This window comes from Gymnodraco acuticeps, unplaced genomic scaffold (assembly GCF_902827175.1).
Source record: "Gymnodraco acuticeps unplaced genomic scaffold, fGymAcu1.1, whole genome shotgun sequence".
Classification (NCBI taxonomy): Eukaryota; Metazoa; Chordata; class Actinopteri; order Perciformes; family Bathydraconidae; genus Gymnodraco; species Gymnodraco acuticeps.
The window spans coordinates 4,141,188-4,162,423 of NW_022989755.1; the positions used below are offsets into that span (position 1 = coordinate 4,141,188).

The 21,236-nt window shown below is 40.2% G+C and overlaps 2 protein-coding genes across 2 annotated transcripts; one reads left to right on the plus strand and one right to left on the minus strand.

Annotated features, from left to right (window-relative positions):
• The first annotated feature begins 3,076 nt into the window (after positions 1–3,076).
• zgc:112285 (uncharacterized protein LOC561476 homolog) lies at positions 3,077–6,804 on the plus strand. Its single transcript, XM_034213560.1, has 6 exons — positions 3,077–3,212; positions 3,307–3,416; positions 4,818–4,912; positions 5,016–5,296; positions 5,606–5,769; positions 6,590–6,804. Exons 1-6 carry the CDS (start codon positions 3,077–3,079, stop codon positions 6,767–6,769), a joined length of 966 nt encoding a protein of 321 aa, XP_034069451.1. The 3' UTR covers positions 6,770–6,804.
• A 222-nt stretch (positions 6,805–7,026) lies between these two features.
• timm23a (translocase of inner mitochondrial membrane 23 homolog a (yeast)) lies at positions 7,027–12,284 on the minus strand. Its single transcript, XM_034213573.1, has 7 exons — positions 11,885–12,284; positions 11,684–11,742; positions 11,170–11,263; positions 9,555–9,639; positions 9,418–9,476; positions 8,542–8,652; positions 7,027–7,858 (listed from the first exon to the last, which is right to left on the minus strand). Exons 1-7 carry the CDS (start codon positions 11,979–11,981, stop codon positions 7,731–7,733), a joined length of 633 nt encoding a protein of 210 aa, XP_034069464.1. The 5' UTR covers positions 11,982–12,284; the 3' UTR covers positions 7,027–7,730.
• Between the last annotated feature and the right edge of the window lie 8,952 nt (positions 12,285–21,236).

A 21,236-nucleotide genomic window follows, 5' to 3' on the forward strand; every position in this document is an offset into this window, starting at 1 on the left:
ATTGCACGACCATGAGAGGAGGAGGTCGTGTCTAAAGATCTTCCAGGGAGTGGAAAGGGACCAGTTTGGAAGGAGGGGGAGCATGAAGCAGGTGCAGTGGGACGAGGACGGGATGACATGGGATGTTCACGGAGCGTCGGTGGATCCGCAAGAGCTGAGCACAGCCATACGGAAACACCTGGAAATCCAGAACAGCCCCAGATTTCCCAAACTCGCCTCGAAGAAGAAAAAAGCACCGATGCCTCCTCTCCTATCGAATGTGGTGAAGGTCTTTGCCCCAGAACATCCTCCGCCTGTGACGATTATTACCTCAACTTTTACAGGGATGGGAGAGGCAGACGAAGGATGGAGTGAAGTTGAGGGGGAAGGGAGAGGCCATAAGGAGGGAAGATTAGAAGCTGGTCGTAGATTAAGCAGAGCTGAGGCATCTTATGCAATAGAAGATGATGAGGTTTACGGAGATGAAGGCAGCAGACATCCAAAATCAACCTTGCATGGGAGTGGTAAGAAGAGGTCATTGAGGAGGCCTGGGTGGTGTGGAAGCTCCAGGAATGAAGATGACTGAGCCTGGAGACCAGACTTATTATTGACTATGGATAAATTATGGCTGATCCGGTCCTGAATTTGCAGAGCTCTACCAATAAACTCTACATGAAGCTCAGCTCAATTAACTTGATCATTTTTCCAGTTAAACTGCATTGTAATTACATTTTGAGGTCAATGTATTTTCCCAAGAGCCACAGTGGCAATTTTAAACACATTATGGTTTGAAGTACAAATAGCAAAAGCGCAACAACACTACTTGGCTATGTTTATGCAGTACTATTATTCTGCTTAAAATACTGTTACGCCAATAAAGATATGGATGTACCTCTTTTAAAAGGTACGTTTGACTGAAAATGTTTCTTCCAAAATGTTATTGGTAGTATATTTAGTGGGACCATGTTGCATTGGGAGGAGCTCTCACTATGCTTGTTTTTCAGATACATTTGATCAATTTGGTTTCATCTACAGTTAATATTCTAATACAATATGCTTGAATGAATCATAAATCAAGGTTCAGTAGTAAGGATTCACCTTCAAGTAGACATTTGTTGTTTTTAGAAAGTAAAAAGTAAACTTAATATTATCATAACTATACTTCTGAAGTTTACTTGAGCCTCATACAGAATTTTTTTTGCCAATACTGACAATTTTTATATATATGCTTTATTTAACCAGGTAAAAGACTCATTGAGATTACAATCTCTTTTCCAAGAGCAACCTGGCCAAAAAGGACAATGATTATGTACTCAAGTAAAAAGCCTGTATACTTCTGTCAACAGTTCTCTTTGTGCACTTTAGTTTTTGCACACTATTGTAACACGTTTTTACAGTCTTTGTTTGCCACAAATCTTCAAGCCTGAGTCGACTAATTTCTCTGTATAAAATAAACCAACCAAGATCTGCATTTCTCTCCAGCTGACTAATGAGAGAAGTGCTGGGTAAACACATTTACACTCAAATATTTACACATATAATTACACAGGAGGTGACTCAGCTGAAATATGTTTGTTGTTTGTGAATAAACACCAACTCAAAACCCCCAATAACTCTCCCTCGCTCTCTTCCCACACTCTCAGCCCATTCACTGTGGAAAAAAATACACAAAGTTGAGTTGTGTGTAAACTTGGTGAACCACAGTGGTGAGGTTTGACCATTCGGGCGTTGCTATTCAGATGAGCGGGCACATTCTCTCTCATTCACCACAGAAAAAAAAGCTCAACTCACTAGTGGCTTCCACTGCAGTCCTCATATTTTCACAGATGTGTGTTGAGTGGACATTAGGGTCTCTGTTGCTGTCACTTTAAACAATCCACAAAAAAAACAGTAAATATACTTAGAAACTGATTAAAAAGAGGATTAAAATGATGTTTCTATGTTGTATAAACGGACTATACGAGCATATATGCCGATCAACACTGGAGTTTTTCGGCAGTCACCAATATCAGTAAGGCTTTTTAAAACACGTGATAAGAATATATTAGCTAAACATAAAACAAACATGTTATTCTTCTTTAAAATTGTGTGACTTTGATATACATTAAATTACGGTATATCACACAAAACTAACACTAAGAGTATATAGCCAGGATTGTTGCTTTGTGAGACTAAATGCTTTAGCTAACTGCTAATTAGCGCCATGCTAAATGCTCACAGTAATATTGTTTACTAGTTCGAGTTTAGCAGTTATAATCTTGAGCATGTTTAACATCTCGGTTTAGAATGTTAGCATGCATTAGCACCTAACACGTGGTACACATATATAGCTGATATAAATGCCATTTGTTGGCAGGTATTTAGTCATTGACCCTTAGACCTAATGGTGATGCTAGATAGAAAGTCAGGAGATTAAAAAGATGAAACAATGATCCTCAAAGGAACATGAATGTCACTACCAATTTTCATGGCAATCCATCTAATAGTTTTTAAAAAATATATTTCTTTTTTTTTTAATTCTGTTTATTTGCCAAACAGTCTCAAAAAAGAAAGAAAAGGATAACTATCAAACACATATAACAATATGAATAACAGCAGTAGTTATACATTTGGTTACATTTAAGGAAGAAAAACAACTTTAAAAAATAAGAATAAACTTGTACTCACCGTTTAAATGTCTATTAGGTTAACAAAACATATCTTACAGAGTAACGTTTACAAAGGATGCACTGTAGTTGTGAGAGTTTAGATGTAAAGGTCAAGTTCAGGTCACTATGTCACTGCTGTCATGTGACATGATGTGATGTTTGTGTACAGTGCTGCATTGTGCAGTGTGCATGTTGGTGTACTGTGTGTGAGCATACTATATGTATGTGAAAGTGCTGATGGGACTCCCCAAAATGCCCTTTTTTTCTCAGCGGCAGTGAAAACCCGCAGTTGGAGGAGAACAATCCAGCGCTTGGCCTTTGTTGTGGCTTATTGTCCCTGTGTGTGTTTGTGTGTACTGTATGTGTACCTGTGCATGTACATTTGTGTGCGTTGGCTGCTTGGTATAAATAGCGTGGGACATTTGCCGGCCGGGGATTCTGTGATGAAGATGGCTGTACCTGGACCTCCGCTGCTCCTCTTTCTGTCTCTGCTGCTGCCGCTGCTGTTGAGCAAGGCATCTCTGCCAGCAAATGCATACACGCTCACCCCCGGACGGCAGCCCCAGCACAAGCTCCTCCACCTGGGTGAGGGCTGTTAAAACATGCAAAACCTTACTTTTGAATATCAACTTTCTGGTTTTGGAGCTTTACTTTTTTTTTTGTTATGCTTCCCTCTCAGACTGGCCAAGGGATTGTGGTTTGGCTCACTTCAAGCCAAACGTAGCTGAGAGGATTGTTTCCGGGAACGAGGCCAGACCCCACTCCTGGCCCTGGCAGGTGTCTCTGCAGGTACATCTGCCTCTCCATTGATGTAGTTCAGTTTAGGGAGGTCTTAAATTCAATGCTATATTCAATGTTATATTCAAAAATCCAATACACTAAAACCAGATACACTTTTATTTATCCTAAGACTGCAACTACGGGTCTTAAAGAAGTTTATCAATTAATCTTGTATTGTATTGAATGTCAGAATATAGTGCCCATGATAAGTTCCCACAGCAAGAGGTGACGTCTTTAAATGATCTATTTCATATGCACAACTTTTTTCAAAGCAAATAGATGCTTGTTAAACAGAGAAAATCAGTAAATTCTCTTATTTTAAATGGTAGAAAGGAGTGGTTAAGCACACATAAGTTTGACACGTGTATTTCACTAAATTAATTGACTAATCACTTGAGAATATTACAATTTGTAATTAACATTAGCAGGAGAAAATGTGTTATTATCATAGATAAATACGCTTTTATGTAAATCGCAGAGGTGGAAAGTAACTGAGTTAATTTACGTTACATTACATGTTAGACACTTTTATCCAAAGCGACTTACATACTCAGTACTGTGGGCAATACCCACAGGAGCAATTTGGGGTGAAGTGTCTTGCCCAGGGACACAACGACATGCTGACTGCAGCGGGACTCGAACATGCTATCCCTTGATTAGAAGATCAGCGCACTAACCAACTGAGCCACAGCCACCCTTTAATTTACTCAAGTACGGTACTTTTTGAGGTACATGTACTTTACTTGAGTATTTCCTTTTTTGCTACTTTGTACTTCTACTCTAATAGATTAATTGAATACCATAAATTAGCAGATTTGGATTATTGATGTGAATCCACACTTAAATAAGACTGTATTAGTTCCACCTGGAGTAAATTCACAAGCTACCCTGCAGTATACAAAGTCATTAAAACTAGCTGCACCTTTATCAGCTTTGACAAAACTTTGATAAATCAATAATTATAATCAAAACATATAATATATATTATTCTAAAATGGGTCAATTTTCACAATGAGTACTTTTCCTTTTGGTACTTTAAGTATAATTTGATGAAACTACTTTCCTACTGTTACTTGAGTAGCATTTTGAATGCAGGACTTGAACTTGTAACAGAGTATTTCTACACTCTGGTACTCAAGTACAAGATGAGAGTACTTCGTCCACCTCTGGTAAATGGACACTAGAATAGGGCTAATTGGGTCATATATTAATACATGTGTGAATGAACTGATTTAACATTGATGCTCTAACAAATGTGAACCAACCACATGGTGAGCAACGGAACATCCTTGTTTACTCACTAATAACAAATCATAATTAATCATCCATCAGGTGATCATTTTTAAAGTAAATTAAGTGTCACCAAATGTTGTCACATCACTGAGGAGGGTGTCTGGTTGTCTCCTGTAGGTTCGTCCCAGGGGAAGCAAACATTACATTCACGTCTGTGGAGGAACTCTCATTCACAAGAACTGGGTCCTTACTGCTGCTCACTGCTTCCAAAAGTAAGAAACCGTGAACACAGAAGAAGAAAGACAGAAGGTTTGAAAAAAGAAACAAAATGAGAACCACTATGGTCTTGCTTTAACTTTTTGTTTGGCCTCTCAGGGGGAAAGCTGAGGATGCTGGGAGTTGGAGGATCGTCCTGGGGAAGCACCAACTGAGACGCTCGGAGAAAGCAGAAAGGGTCTTTCCCGTGAAGAGGATCTACCGACACGAGAACTTCCGTTACCCGGCTCACAGCGAGCTGGACTACGACATCGCCCTGGTGAAGGCTGCCACAGATATCGTCCCCACAGACTTTATCCGCTACGCCTGCCTGCCGCGCAAGCAGACCAGTCTCAACCCGGGACACTACTGCTGGGTCACCGGCTGGGGAGACACCCGAGGTGAGAGGAATTGTTAAAGGCACACTTCCCCTCAAAATGATCATTTATTTATCAGTTACTTAGATTGTCTTATCTTGAATTGAAAAAGAAAAACATGCTTATACACAGTGAACTTAGAAACTAAAATCAAAGAAAAATCTTGATGAATGAAACTAAATGGGGGCTGTGTTAACAACAGTTAACATATGTTAAAAAAAAAACCTGTTTAAAAACTAAAAACACCCAAACTCACGCATTATATATTCCAATTGTCTAGATTGACCTAAAATGCAGTTTAAATAAAAATTGTTGTCCTTTACTCCATTTCAGGCGGGAAGGAGAATGTGTCTCTGGCAGAAGCCCTGAATCAAGCCCGCCTACCCATCATTGGCCACAAGACCTGCCGGCAGAAGAAATTCTGGGGCGAGCGTGTCCGAGACTCCATGATCTGTGCCGGGTTCAGAGACACTGAGGGCCCGCCTGCTGCATGCCAGGTATGACAAACTTAAAGCTGCAACTAACTAACAGTTACTTTCATTATGAATCTGAAGATTCTTCAGAGTAATATCGTGGTCTAAGAAATGTCAGAAAATAGGCTAGTGAGAATCAACCATCCCAGTTCCAAGGGGATTAAGAGGCCTTATTATACTTATTTGTTTTTTTTTATTTCCTGTAGTGTGTTATATTGTTTTTTGTGCATATAAAATGTATAAATGGTCTCCAAAGGCTACAATCCCAAAGTTACTCTCCCCCAAATATACGGCCCCCCCTGCCTGAAACACCTTGACTGTTAACTCCAGCGACAAAGTGAACATCACTACGTAACAGTTGCGATTCTATTGGCTAGCGCTCCAATACAATGGCTAAGGGGCGGGACATCTCTAGGCAGTTGACCAATCACAACAAAGTCGGCCAGCTAACCAATCAGAGCAGACTGGGCTCTGGTTTCAGACACAGGGCGAAAAGAGGTGCTGCAGCACGAGAAGAATAAAGAGCTTTTTGAGCATTAAAGCATGGAGACATGTCCCAGTAGAGAGTAGAGGCACAAAACGAATATGTACCTGAAAAAGAGCATACTTTAAATTTGAATACAATATAAAACACAAAGCAAATCTCATTATTTGAGGCAGGTTCTGCCATTTAAGCACAAAAAAATACTTTAATTTATTAGTAAATGATTTGATAACTTTTCTCTTGATTGATATATAATTTTGTCGACTAAACATTGAACCCTAGACTCCGATTTACTGAATATTTTGGGGGTAAAAGAAATGATGAATTTTTAAAAGATGCTACCTCCTCACCATCTCTCAGGGTGACTCCGGCGGCCCTCTGCTGTGCCAGCAGGGTCACGACCGCTGGGAGGTGCACGGTGTGGTGAGCTTCGGCCCGATTGGCTGCACCGTGGAGAACAAACCCAGCGTCTTCACCCGCACCGCTGCCTACATCCCCTGGATCGAGGCGACGCGCATCAGGGACTTCTTCCTGCACTAAACGTGTCCCCGGCTCTGTGCTGGCAGCAAACTTAAGCTCTGTTTAATGTCTGACGTCCACATGAGACAACAATCTGTTTTGATGTGCCATAGTCCATTCAGCAACCACTTCAAGATGTAAATACAAGTTCTGAATGGGCAACTATTGTTTTAAACACATCATATTTGACAGTGTACACTATGCACTGCTCTGAACAAAGTCGTACAACGCTTTTACCTCCAGTCTACAATTGTGCAATAAAATAGTTAAAAGCTAAATCTTTGTCAACATTTTTTTAATATCGTTTTTAATACAGCGAGTGTGATGGAGACACCAACAGCTTTACAGTAATTTCTTCTTGCACAGTAAAACAGGAACCACTGCATACACGCTTCAATAAATACAACAGTATTTAGAACTGACCTTAAGGCTTCGTTCTGTGTTTGTACATCGTAAATGAAAATCTCTTTCCTCGTCTACTAGAAGAGTCTTTCAGTCCAGAAACAGAACATGCTGTCGTTCATCAGGTGAACCACACACACCAGGTGTCACCCTTTGGCTTATTTAACCCATATATCACAGGTTCATTGATTTCAAAACTAGCATCAAAGAAGACTTATAAGTCTCACATAAACAATAATATAACAAATGACACACTTCTATAAAAAACCTTTCTTATGATTAATCAGATCAGTGACAGGAATCCCACAGATAAATGAAGAGAGAGGGGTGTTATAGGACGGTCTACATTTCGATTCCCAGCGGAGTTTAGTCCAATCTTCCTTTTCTTTTCAACCACATCCTATGTTCCCCAGAATGCTCCTGGAAAGGAAAGTGAACCAGAGTACTGGGAAGAGCCCACACTTCCCTGAAAAGCACACTGCATTTGACCAGAGTGTAATTCCTCTTAGCGCTGTGGTGAAAGGCTGTGTCCTGGAGAGATATTTGGCCCTAATGTAAAGCAGATCTGTGTGGAAGAGGGTTAGTACAGCCTGGAGGACGGGGAGGGGGAGGAGCCTTTGAGGTGGTCCCAGTTGCTGTAGAGAGCGTAGGCACCAGATAAGGCTAAACCAGCCAGGCCTCCTCTGGCTACACCTCTCAATCCACCTGCTAACATAGAGGAAACAGAATCAACGATAGAGCTGTGTATGAACATTGCAGAATGCATTAAAACATGCCAAATAACAACTTCAGAAAGATTTCTGTTTTATGGCTCTACGGCGTAGTTTTAAGCTTTATTCTCAACGTTGACACTCCACACTAATTTATTTAAAACCAACATGTTGCACAGTTTTTCTATGCATGTATATTCATTGTGTTTTAACCTGCTTGGATTGTTGTCGACTTATGTGATCTAAAAAAGGAAAATAACTTCAGGCCATAGTCCAAAGTTCCATATTATAAAATCAGGTGTGTTTGTGCACTCCAATTATTTAATGACTGTAGAAATGGGACCTTAGAAAACATTTATTCAAAAATGAAGACTTATGACTCTTGCAAGGTAGAAATAGGCATCAATTTAATAGATTACTTATAAAGAAAAGTATATAATCCCTAGCTTAATAAACAATCACTTGTTTCAGCCCATTAGCATTGAAAACATTGCATTTTGGTGTTCAGTAGGGTTAAAGTTGCATTCATTTAATTGAGAACTTGTGAAAACATAATTTTTCCGCAGGAGGATTTTATATGGAGACAATGAATGTTAAAATCCAGCCATCTTTGTTTCATTAAAACACATCTGCAAATAGCACGCACATAAGTGGTAGGTGTACAACAGAGAAGACACTTACTGCTGGATTTAAAGAGCATCCCAGTTAGCGTCCCAGCGGCCACCGTGTTGATGTCGTCTTCTGCTCCTCTGGCCTTCTCTATCGCCACGCCAAAAACACTATATAACAAGGCTGCAACGGCAAAGAAAAAAACAAAAAGGTTTCATAAAAGAAATATACCAAACATCAACAAACATTCATAAAAGCACTCCAATAGAATATGTAGTGTATACAAATAAAGTAAAGCTTCCCTAGATGTTGCAGTATGATTTGAGGTTAGTTTTTTTATAAGGGTCTTACTAGGGCTGTGCAATTAATCGTATTTTAACCTTGATTAAAACGATTATTTTTGCTGCATTCTCTTTCACAATGATGCTCTCAATTTGTCTTGCGTTATACATTCTGCCCGCGCATGCGCTCTCACCCCTCCCTAAAAGCCCTCTTGGCAGGTTATGTTGTGACTTGCAGTCCGTTTAATAAAGCAATATAAAGACGTTACAAGGGAAGCTTTAGTTGCCATGTCTTTATTCTCCGGTCTCTAGCGTACAGTCAACTTTGACTAACCTCGTCAAGCCGGAACCTCTTAGCTCGCTACTTCCGGATAAGGGGTTACCAAAATAAGAGTACTGCGTATAGCAGATTAAAGGTGACAGGTTGTGGGTGACATTAGAGATCATATTTATAGATGTTTAGTAGGTTGTGGAAGTGCGCTCCAAAATATTTGTTGATCTTTATTGGTATTTACTATTTTTGATATTATTTATTTAAATGTAGATATAAATGTATTTTTTTTTTAAAGGTTCAATAAATGGATGTTTTCAAAGTCAATGAAGAATCGTATTTAATAACCGTGATATCAATTTTGACCAAAAATAATCGTCTAATAATAGGTCTTACCAACAGAGCCCAGAGAGTTGGCCCATGAAGCCCCCTGTCTGGTCACCATGTTGAGGATCCTGAAGGGAGAATGCAAACATTTAGAAGAAGTGATCCAGGTGTAATTAAAGAAATATTACTGAAGTGTCCATACTCACTGCACATTACGAGGTTTGGACCATCCCAGGCCTCTAGTCTCCTTCAGGCTCACCCTGAGACCATTTACAGCCCCAAATGCTGCTCCTGAAGTCAAAACAAGTTATGTTCCAGTTATTATTTATTTAACAGGGACGGTGCACATTAATTATCATTAGGCGCGTTCACACCGCAGTACTTTTCCCACTTTAGTTCCGATATAGTTCCGAAATGTCGCGTTCACACCAAAAAGAGCCGGAACTAAAATTAGTTCATAAGAACCTTTTTACCCCTGCTAGAGAGCAGGGACTTTCGTGGGAGAAAAAGGTTCCTATGTCTGATTGGCTGGGCGGATTGCAAACCACGCCCCGTCAAACTCCCAAAAAGTTTTGTGAAGCCGCCATTTTATTATCCTCGCATTAGCATTGTTAGCATTAGCCCAGCGCAGAAACGCAGAGAGACTAACTTATGGCAACACAAAATAAAACATGGGAGCGGTGGAGATGAGGAGGTGTCGGCGTTCTGGCGATTTACTCTGAAGGCTTCAGTAGAAGCTGCTGGGACTCCCAGCAGCTTCTACTGAAGCCAGTCCCTAACTCCAGGGACTTCGGGCGGCAGTATACGCCGTGAAGTGGTTTGCAGCCTGCCAGTAAACCCAAAGCAGAAGAAGAACAAGTGACGTCAGCGGCTTCATTTGACTAATCCACCCCCAGGGACTTATTCTGGTGTGAACGCGATCTGTACTTAGTTCATGAGAACTAAAAGAGTTCTAAAGAGTTCTCATGAACTAAGTTCTCATGAACCTTTGTGGGAAAAGTACTGCGGTGTGAATGCGCCTATTTCTGTAAATGTGCCAGAGTTAGCGAAGAGGCTATTTTTCATCTGTAGTCCCTACAGTCAATGTAAAACACATTTAATTTTAAACAAGTAAATACAATAAATGTAAAACATGGAACACACATTACTGGAATACTTAAATAAAAAAATGTAAACGACAGAACAATAAAACAAAAGAACATGGCAGTGGGTTTTAAGGAGCAGATGATTGAGTCAGTGTTGGCAGAGCTGATTCCTCACTAACCATATTTTGAGTTGTAATGTAAATAACCCGAATGTAGTCTGGTCTCTGATTGGAGAAGGGATTGAGTTCCATCGCTGAGCAGCTTTAACAGAAAATGAAGACTGACTGAAAGAACTTTTTCTGAGTGGAATAATGCAATCTCCTCTTGCTGCACCTCGTTATCCTAGTTGCAGTTGTGCGTATATTAACAAACTGTCTAAGAGGAGGTGAGGTAAGGCCGTTGACAATCTTGTAAAACAGGCAAACATTTGCTTGTTTCAAGCTCAACAAGTTGTATGTTTTGAGTATTGGGCAGTGATAATAAACAGATTTTTTGTCCAGTATTTTGAGTGTTTGTTTGTATTAATGTGTGACTCATTCTTTGCAGAATGTATACCAGTTTAAATGAACCTGTTATTTATTATTTTGTAAAGCACTTTAAACACCCCGTGTACGAAATGTGTACTCATATTCTACACACGTTTATCATTTTTACTACAAAGCAAAAAATGATGTAAAGTGAAAGGGATTTATATACAGTAAATATATATATAATGAACACGTGTACTTTGCCTTACCAATAATGCACGAGCCTCCAATGGTAAAGAAAGCCAGTTCAAACCTTCCTCTTGTTTTATTGGCACCGGTGGGCAGAATAAACTCATCTGTGTCCTGAAACACAACATCAACAGCTGTTAGAAAATAAATGTTAAAAAAGACACATTTATAAATGTCCATTTGTACTGTTATTTTGACTTGCCATATGCCTCTATTTATATAACATTTGAGTGATGGAATATTGTTTTGGATTCACTTAAAATATAAGGTAAGGTTAGATTATAGGGTAGTTGGTTCGGTCTTGGTTGTCTTGTAGGCTGTTATTGTTACTGTTCAATACATTCACTTTTTCAAATCTAGACAACATGTAGGAAACATTGTACTATCTAAAATAATTTAAATCTGATTATTGTCTGAGCCCATATAGTCAAGCTTCAAATGGGTTATCAGGCTGTCACATTTCTCCATTATGCCTAATGATAGTACTTAAAAGAATCTGAATTTACAAAGAAGATACATTCCACTTTAGCTTACCTGAACAAGGTACCGAGGGTCGACATTGAGGTAAGGGGACAAAGGACTCATTCCAGTCACTGAAATGAAATCACAATAGTATGTTGAATAACCTTTTAAATTGTGTAACGGTTGTATCAACAAGACATCCAAAGGACATAGAGCTGGCGACCAGCACAGATGTTACCGGTGTTAGCAGACTAAAGCAAAGGGAACACTTACAGGGAACACCGGCGAGCTCTGTGTTGGAGTATTCACCTCCTCCAAAGAGACCCCCGATACCTCCTTTCATTCCTCCCGACCCTTGCGAGTTGTCCATGGCTGTAAAGTGAGGAGATCCGAGGGTCACCTGGTGAACACCGGAGCTGCTAGCCGTTAGCAAGCACTAGCTAGCTATGTCGTAATACTCAAAATCCAAGAGAGACTGGTCGACGACGAGCCGCTGGATTCACTGACAGCAGTAGACGGTGTCCTGCTGATGTGAATGTTAAATCCTCACTGAGTTTTAAACGTGAAAATGCAGATTTTTGTTACAGATACTGAGAAAGTCTTCTCGTCTATCCTCTGACCTCCAGCAGCACGTTCTGCTTTCTTCTTCTGTGGTGTTCGTCTGACAGGTGCCGAACACGAGTAGAGGTGCATTACCGCCACCTGCTGGAGTGGGAAAAGAGATTCTGCAGGGAAAAGTAACAACTACAAAAAACATTACAAACTTAATATTGAATTTAAGTATTACTATTAACATAGTATTAGTATTCATTTGTATTGTAAATTAGCCTTATTAAAGGGGGGAAATTAAGTATTATAACTAAAGACGTTCTCAGAATAAAATAATGACTTCGTATCTCAAAATAATGAGTTAGTAATTCTAAATAATGAGAAATGTTTCCTAGAATCAGGATTTTGGATCTTAAAAATATTTTTGTATAATCTTTTGAGGTACAAAAAAAGTTAACAGATAGGCCTAATGCATAATGAGATATTATAGATTAAGATTAAACGTTATTGATCAACATTATTTAGCAAAAATAATATACATTAGTTCAAATTAGTGCCACAGAAACACACATTGATGCACCTAGTTATAATCAGGGCCGGTTCTAGACAATTTGACACCCTAGGCGAGATTTTAGCTGGTGCCCCCCCCCCCCCCCTCCCTATAGAATATAAAGAATAAATGAAAAATCTCTACAAAACACAAATACACTACAAAAAGAGAAACATATTGACATAGGTAATATACATAAAAAAGGCTTCAGATGTATTCAGTAGGGCTGTCAGTCGATTAAAATATTTAATCGCGATTAATCGCATGATTGTCCATAGTTAATCGCGATTAATCGCAAATTAATCGCACATTTTTAATCTTTTCTAAATGTTCCTTAGAGGAATATTTTTCAAGTTTGTAATACTCTTATCAACATATGAGTGAACAAATATGCTTTATGCAAATGTATATTATCATTTGAACATTACAAATATTCGCCTCAATTCAACCTGGAACCTCTCTGATACGATAATACAATACAAAGTGTGTGTGTGTGTGTGTGTGTGTGTGTGTGTGTGTGTGTGTGTGATCGTTGGAGCTATGTGCAACTCAAGGCATATGCTCGAACGGGAGCTGCCTGGACGCTGCAATCATGTTGCGCACACTATCCATACTGAGTGTGCTGACTTTTCGTACAATGTCCCACTGTCTGGCTTCCTGCATAAAGTCAAGTGCTCAACGCAGTTGTCGGTGAAATGTCGCTCCTCTGTTTTCATTTAAACAGCTCCTTATATTCGTTAGCGCAGCTAGCTAGCACCAGATGCTAACAACAACAATACACGTAAGGTCTCTCTCTCGCTCGCTCGTGCCACACATACACACACCCTCCCGGTCCTCCCGATGGCCAGTCGGTGCCTGCCGGTGAGCGTGGAAGTGTGGTCTGCCGCAAGCGGACGGCAGCAGCGGGGCTGCCAGCCAGGGGCGGATCTACCGGGGTGGCATGGGGTGGCAGCTGCCACCCTAAAACACATCCTTGCCACCCCAGCTGCCACCCCAGTTGGCAGCTTTGTTTTGAAATAAAAGTTGTGGCTCATCGGACATTTATGAGAAAAAATCTCTAATGTCCGAGTGCAAGTGAATACACCACAAGACGCGAGCCAGTTATCCCCCTCCCTGGCGCGAGCTGAAATGTGATTGGCGGCGATTTAATTTTGAACGGGACAGAACAAATAGAGAAGCATTCGGTGAAGTAGACCGGAATGTAGAAGGATTGAGGTAAGACTGATCAACTACGTCTCCTGTGAAATAAGTGTAGAACAAAGCTAATGTTTTCCAGTTACAGAAAAGAGAGAAGTTAGATATGTCCATGTGAATCATAACGTTAATGCTGATATTGAAACAATACAAATCCGGTTGAGTAACGCTATTATCAGTAACTCTTTACTTACTGTACAGTGTGCGTGGAACGTTAGCTAGGTTTTTGTTTAAAAAAATGTCATGCATGAAATATTTTTATATTATCAATCATTTAGCAAGATGTACGACCTGATCAAGGCTAAACGATTCTGCTCTTCAATAATAACTTTGAATCTTATTTCAGGAATCTGTTTGGATTGCAAGCAAAGATTGGGCCACAAGCTAGAGTTTGAAGCACACAGTAAGTGGGAAAACAACAAGCATTTGCTCAAACAGCATTTTAATTTGAACACCATTATTAATAATGATTACTGGTAATATAAAAGAAAACAACGTAATAAATGGACTTTGAATCGTATAGAAATGAAGAGGAAACGTGGCATTGCAAGTTTTTTGTCACCAAAGAGGATATAAAGTGAGGCTGAGCAACAGGGAAGTGACAAGGTAAATGACCAGGGACATGAGGAGGTGGAAGGAGATGAAGAACAGCAACAGGAAAGTGTCAGTGATGAGATAGAAGGCAAAGATGAACAGGGACAGGAGGAGGAAGGAGAACACAACAGAGAAGAAGAGACGGAAGAGGGAGAGGATCACATAGACAAGGTGCAAGAGGGAGAGAGCGAGAGACAACAAGACGGCATGCAGAGCTCAGACAGTGAGGGGGAAAGGAATATTCCTAAGCCCTTGCAACCAACGGCCAGTCGAGTTGGTCCACATGGTATGAAAATTGTTAATACAAAGTATAATGCATCTGAATAAGATGCAAAAATCACACAAAAGGACATTTTGCAAAACAGTTTATTTAAGAGACAGGGCTAGCCCCAGTCTAATAAATATATTATTAATTCAAAAAAAGCATGTTTGCTTCCTTAGATAGTTTTGAGTATGAGGAAAAGGGTAGATTGTGAGTATTTTGTGTACAATGTATTTTAGACCTATTATAGCAGCTGAGGTTGAAATTCAAAAATTACCCAAAACAATACACACCCAGGCCAAAATGTTGTGCTGCACACATTAACACAGCCAGTAGGTTAAACACATATTGAATAAATGACAGCTCCAAACTGTGTTATAATTAGTTGATTATAATGTGTAATCAGTTAAGCTCTATTACAGTTTGAATATGTTTTATTCCCATTTTCTAGACATATCCAAGTCCAGGTGTGAGGAGCCAGCTCAGCCGACACGGGAGAGTTTCCCCAAGACCCTTCAGGGAGGAGCCAGAAGAAGCTTCAGAACGGACTGGTACAAAACTCATTCACGGCTTGAGTACTCACAGTCCAATGATTCAGCGTATTGTTTCCCCTGTAGACATTTCTCTTTACCTGATGCCCCCAAGACCGTTTTCACCTCAATTGACGGGTATCGTAACTGGAAAAAGGCCACAATGAAAGACAGTGGTTTCTGTTCTCATGCCCGATCTGAAAGCCATGTAAATACAATGTTTGCATGGGGAGAAAACAAGAAACTAAACTAAAAATGCAACATACACCAGTAAAACTATCCAAAACGAGATACTGGAATGTTTGGCTGCATTGATTGAATTGATTGATTGAAAAGTTTATTAACAGCTTGTATATTGGGTACAGTACAGTACAGCTCAAAACATACAATTGTTAAGGGCATGCAGACCAGAGAAAGACTTTCGTCTTGTTTACATCAGGGTCCCCCATTTCCAATTCATCATGTCATTTAAGACATATTTGACATACAGATGGCTTATTTACAATTTACATACAGGTGTTTTTTTTTACATACAGATTGCTTGTTTACAATTTTCATTTTAGATTTCGTTCTAATACATCCTAACCGGACATTTAAGACATACCAAGTCTACAGATATACAGTTAGTAACAGAGTCTAAAATGCGAGTATATACATAGATGGGGGGGGGGGGGAAGCTGTCCATTGAACGACAGGTTGAGATTTGTACCATTACCGGGGCCAGTTTTGCAATGCTCTCCCCCGAAGGTGCTCTTTAAGAGAGGTTTTGAAGGTAAGTATAGTTATACTTTCCTTTACAGTTGTGGGAAGAGCGTTCCACCTTGATGTGGCATAATTGCGAAACGTGTATTCCCCCTTTTTTGTGCCAAATCTGGGTTTCACATGATTTGTGGAGCTCCCTCTGGTGTTATGATCATGGTATTCCTTGACCTTTGGGAAGAATTTTGACATGTACATGGGTACCATAGAGGTGTAGTGGATCTTGTAGACCAGGCCCATTGCAAGTAGCTGTACTCTGTCGTCTACTCTAAGCCATCCTAGGTTGTCAAAGTGGGCAGAGGTGAGGTGGGTTCTAGATGAAAGGTCAAGCAGTAGTCTGACTAGTTTATTTTGCGATGTTTGAAGTTTTATTTTTAGCGCCTTGGAGGTGCTATGGTACCATGACGTGCAAGCATAGTCATAGCACCCTTGAATGAGTGCTCCTGCCAGAGTTTTCAGGGTGTTTTTCTTTACCAGAGAGGAGATCCGGTATAGGAATCTAGTTCTTTGATTGACTTTTTTTATTACATTGGATGCCATTTTGTCACAGGAGAGGTTTGCCTCAAGAATAGATCCTAGGTATGTAATTTCCTTCTTACTTGTGACAATAATGTCGCCCACTGCAACTGAGAAGTCGTCGGATTTGCTGAGATTATGTTTCGAACCGAAGAGAATGGACTCTGTTTTACCCAGGTGTAATGATAATTTATTATCGGCGAGCCAGGTGCAGATTCTGCCGAGCTCGGAGCTGAGGATTTTTTCAACCTGCAACCTGTTCCTGTCAGAGACCAGCAGGGCTGAGTCGTCCGCGAACAGGAACAAGTTGCAGTCACATGCTGATGACATGTCATTTACATAAATTAGGAACAGTAACGGACCTAATATGCTTCCTTGTGGAACACCACAGCTCACTGGGAGGGGGGGGGACAGAGTACCGTTTACCTCCACCATCTGTTCTCTCCCCTCCAGGTAGGATTGCATCCAGCTCACCAATAGTTTATCAAAACCAATTGCTTTTAGCTTGTCAATCAGAATGGGGTGATTGACAGTGTCGAAAGCCTTTTGTAGGTCCAGCATCACCATGCCGCAGTACTTGCCCTCGTCCACCTCTTGTTTGATGTGGTCGCTCAAATAAAGAAGGCATGTGTCAGTGGAGTGGGATGTTCTAAAGCCAGATTGAAATTCATAGATTAGTTTCTTTTCCGCGAGGTACTTTTCGACCTGTTCATATACTATTTTTTCCATGACTTTCGAGATGGAGGTAAGTATAGAAACAGGGCGGTAGTTGCCTGGGTCCAATTTGCTGCCCTTTTTGTGCAGGGGGGTTACTCTTGCAATTTTGAAGTCTTTGGGTACTTTTCCCTGTTTTATGGAGAGGTTAATTATGTGAGCTATGACTGGTGAGATGGCGGTTGCTGAGTCTCTGAGGAATTTGGAGGGGATATTGTCGTGGCCAGTGGCCTTGTTAGGTTGGAGGGCGCTCAGTTTAATGAGTACCTCTGCTGTTGTTACCCTTGCTAGACTGAAATCATCTTTGCGTACCCCTAGGTTTTTGTAGTAGGTCATGATGTGATCTACTCCAAAAAGCCCTGAGTGGGAGGGTAATTTATTTACAAGAGTTGTGGCTACACTGTATGTTTGTGAAAAAAATGTTCAAGTACTTGGCCACATCCAGTTTGTCTGTGATGAGCCTGTTATCTGTCTTTATGTTTAAGTTAGAAAATCTCATTTTGAGTTTTTTACTGCAGCCAAGCTGGTTATTGAGTAATTTCCAAAGTTCACGGGGTTTATTTTTGTTTTCCTCAGTTTTGACATTGATGAAATTCTTTTTGGCAGTTTTGATCATGGTTAAGGAAGAAATAATTCAAGAGGTTAAAAAGAGCAGGCAGTTTGCAGTTATTGTAGACGAAACTAAAGATCTTCAGAAAAAAGAGCACATTTCATTTGTTCTGAGATACTATTACAATGGTGTTGTTCACGAGAGCTTTCTGGAGTTTGATGTGGCAGAAGGCCTGGATGCTGCTGCGTTAAGTGGTAAGATTATTTGTTTTCTTGAGAAACATGGGCTGGAGTATAAAGAAAACCTTGTCGGTCAGGGCTACGATGGCGCTGCAGTGATGAGTGGGGCACATGCTGGTGTTCAAGCGAAAATAAAAGAAGTAGCCAAAAATGCTTTCTATGTGCATTGCAGTGCACACTGCCTAAACTTAGTCATAGTAGACTCTGTCAAAAGTGTAACAGATGCGGGAAACTTCTTCTCATTGATGGAATGATTGTATGTGTTCATATCTGGGTCTTATGTACACAACAAATGGCTGGAAGTGCAGCGGGAGATGTTTGACGGTGCACCAAGGGAACTCCAAGGCTTAGTGATACACGTTGGGCCTGCAGACATGTAGCATGTCGCAATGTTATGGATAGGTTACCTGCAATAGTACAGCTGCTTGAAGAGATTTCCTCTGAGAACCATCCACATAGAGCTGTTGAAGCCAGGGGGATATTGGTTCAGATTGATCTGAATTTTGTTGGATGCCTTGTACTGTTCCGAAAGGTCTTGAGTGACTCTAAATTTTTGTCAGATATGCTCCAGTCCAAAACATTGGACTTGGCTAAGGCCGTGGAACTAGTTGAAGCACTTAAAGTGACACTGGTACAATATCGCAGTGAAGCCTCCTTTGATGAAGTGTGGAGTGAAGCACTTGTTTTATGTGAAAGAAGTAGCATTGAAACAACTCAGCGAAAGCCAAAGAGGTCAAGACAGACAACAAGGACCCTTCAAGATAGTGTCATCCCTTCCACTTTGGGACAGCATGTAGTTCCAGATGGCAAACACTCTTTTTGCGTCAATGTGTACTATCCAGTTATGGATAACATGATTGGAGAAATAGAAAGACGCTTTTCTCACACAAATTGCAACATAATGCAAGGTATCCAGGCGCTAAATCCATCAAGTGCTACTTTTTTGAGTGAGGAGGCTATTCTTTTATTGGCTAATGCCTATGATTCTAATATTGAGGATCTTAAACACGAATTACATAAGACGAGGAGAGTACTAGAAAGAAAAAATAAGGAAAAGGGGAGTCCTACCACTCTGATGGAGTTTGCTCAATTTTGACCCATACAAGGATGTTTTTTACGAGTTGTCCAGATTGTGTAAAATAGCAGTAGTTTTACCGGTGAGCAGTGCATCCTGTGAAAGAAGTTTTTCAACTCTTAGGATCATTAAGAGTTATTTGAGGTCTACAATGACAGAAAAGAGACTGTCAAGTTTGGCTGTACTCAGCATTGAATCCAAACGCAGTAAAGCTTTGGATCTCAATAAGTTTGTGAGGCGTTTTGCTGAACAACATGGAAATCGCCGCATTCACCTGTTATAGCCAACTTGATGCTCTGCTCACGAATGACTCGATGAGCATAGAAAACTGTTAACGTGATAAACTTGTGTTAAGGGAAATGTGTACATTTGTCCTCAGTTGTTAAATATATATATATATATATTCTGTACTCAAGCTCACAAAGGGATGTCAAAGGGATGTCATGTTATTATTGTACCACTGTGAGGCAATAGGTGTTGTTATTCTAAGTTAGCTCGGCTGAGCGAAAGGATGCACCTGCAGTGCAGAGTAAAATAAACCATGCCTAAGGACTTAACAGTTCATCGTCTCTGTCTCAACTATTTCTCTCCGAGTGCAACGTATGAGGAAGCTGCCATCCTTAACCTCTTTGTGGGGGTCTAACATTGATTGTTAACATTGATTGATATGACTGCGATTAAATCAGCATATACTTCTACCACCCCTCAAAATCTCCTGCCACCCTCTTGCCACCCCATGAATATTTTTCTAGATCCGCCCCTGCTGCCAGCATCAGCGGGGCTGCCAGCATCAGCTGGTAGATGGTATTTTAAACTTGATGCGCTCTGAAACTACGGGGCGGCCGAGGACAAAAAATACACATGCGTTAATCGCGTTAAAATAATTAGTGGCGTTAATTTTTTTTTGCGTTACCGCGTTATTAACGCGTTAACTTGACAGCCCTAGTATTCAGTATTGTATGGACATGTTTGAATTGGGGGGTGGACATCACCTCCTCTAGAGGGGTCCGGGGGTATGCGCCCCCGGGATTTTTTTTTAACATTTTAAAGTAAAATGCTTCAATCTGGTGCACTTTGAGCACACACTTACTAGAGACTATCTGGGGGTACAACTCTAAAACACGCATATGAAAAAAAATCGGTTTACATTTTAATAATCAAATAATGTGAACATAACCAGAGATGGGGTCGTTACTCAAAAAAAGTAATATATTACGTATTACTTAAAAAAAAGAAGTAATATATTACTTTACTTCGTTACTCTCTACATAAAGTAACACGACTTTACTCACAGGGCAGGCAGATCACGCATTTTGCGGAGGGAGCCTCATCTGAAGCGCAAATGCGGTGCACCTACAGTGTCGTTACTTTACTTGACATCCTCACTCTGGATTCGGAGGTCCTCCTTAGCTATTAGCTTCACGTTAGCATGTTGTTTTTGCAGGTGCTTGTTGACGTTTGACGTTGTGTTTGCAGCAGTGGATAAAAGCTTCTGGCCTGGACACAGTTTACACCTCACCGTCACATTCCTGTCCTTTCTTCAGACAAACTCAAAAATAATGGGCATACCTCCACCCCTCGAAAATTATCGCTGTTGATGACTCAGCCATGTTTATGCACTGCATGTGGATGCGCAAATCGCGCAAATGTTACTCAAATATAAACCTGCGGCGGAAATCCCTCTTGTCTGTCAAAGGGAGAATCTAGTAATTCTGTATGTTAGTAGGCTAACTGTAGTGTGATTACTGATTTTATAAAAGTAACTAAGTAACGCGTGTCGGGCAATGTTAGTAACTGCAGTGCGATTACTGAATTATAAAAGTAACGCGTTACATTACTCCGTTTCCGACACAAGTAATATTATTACAGTAACGCGTTACTTTGTTTGTTACACCCAACTCTGCCAATAACCTACCATAGCCAATAACAATTACATTTAACTTATTTTATTTTTGTTGTTCATTCATATCTTATTTTACCTAGTTAACATTTATTTAGTAATTTAGCATTTTTTTTTATCTCTCCAGTTTTAAACAATATTTTTGGTTTACTGTCGCCTATACATTGAAATGATTTCAAACCTGTTTATCCCA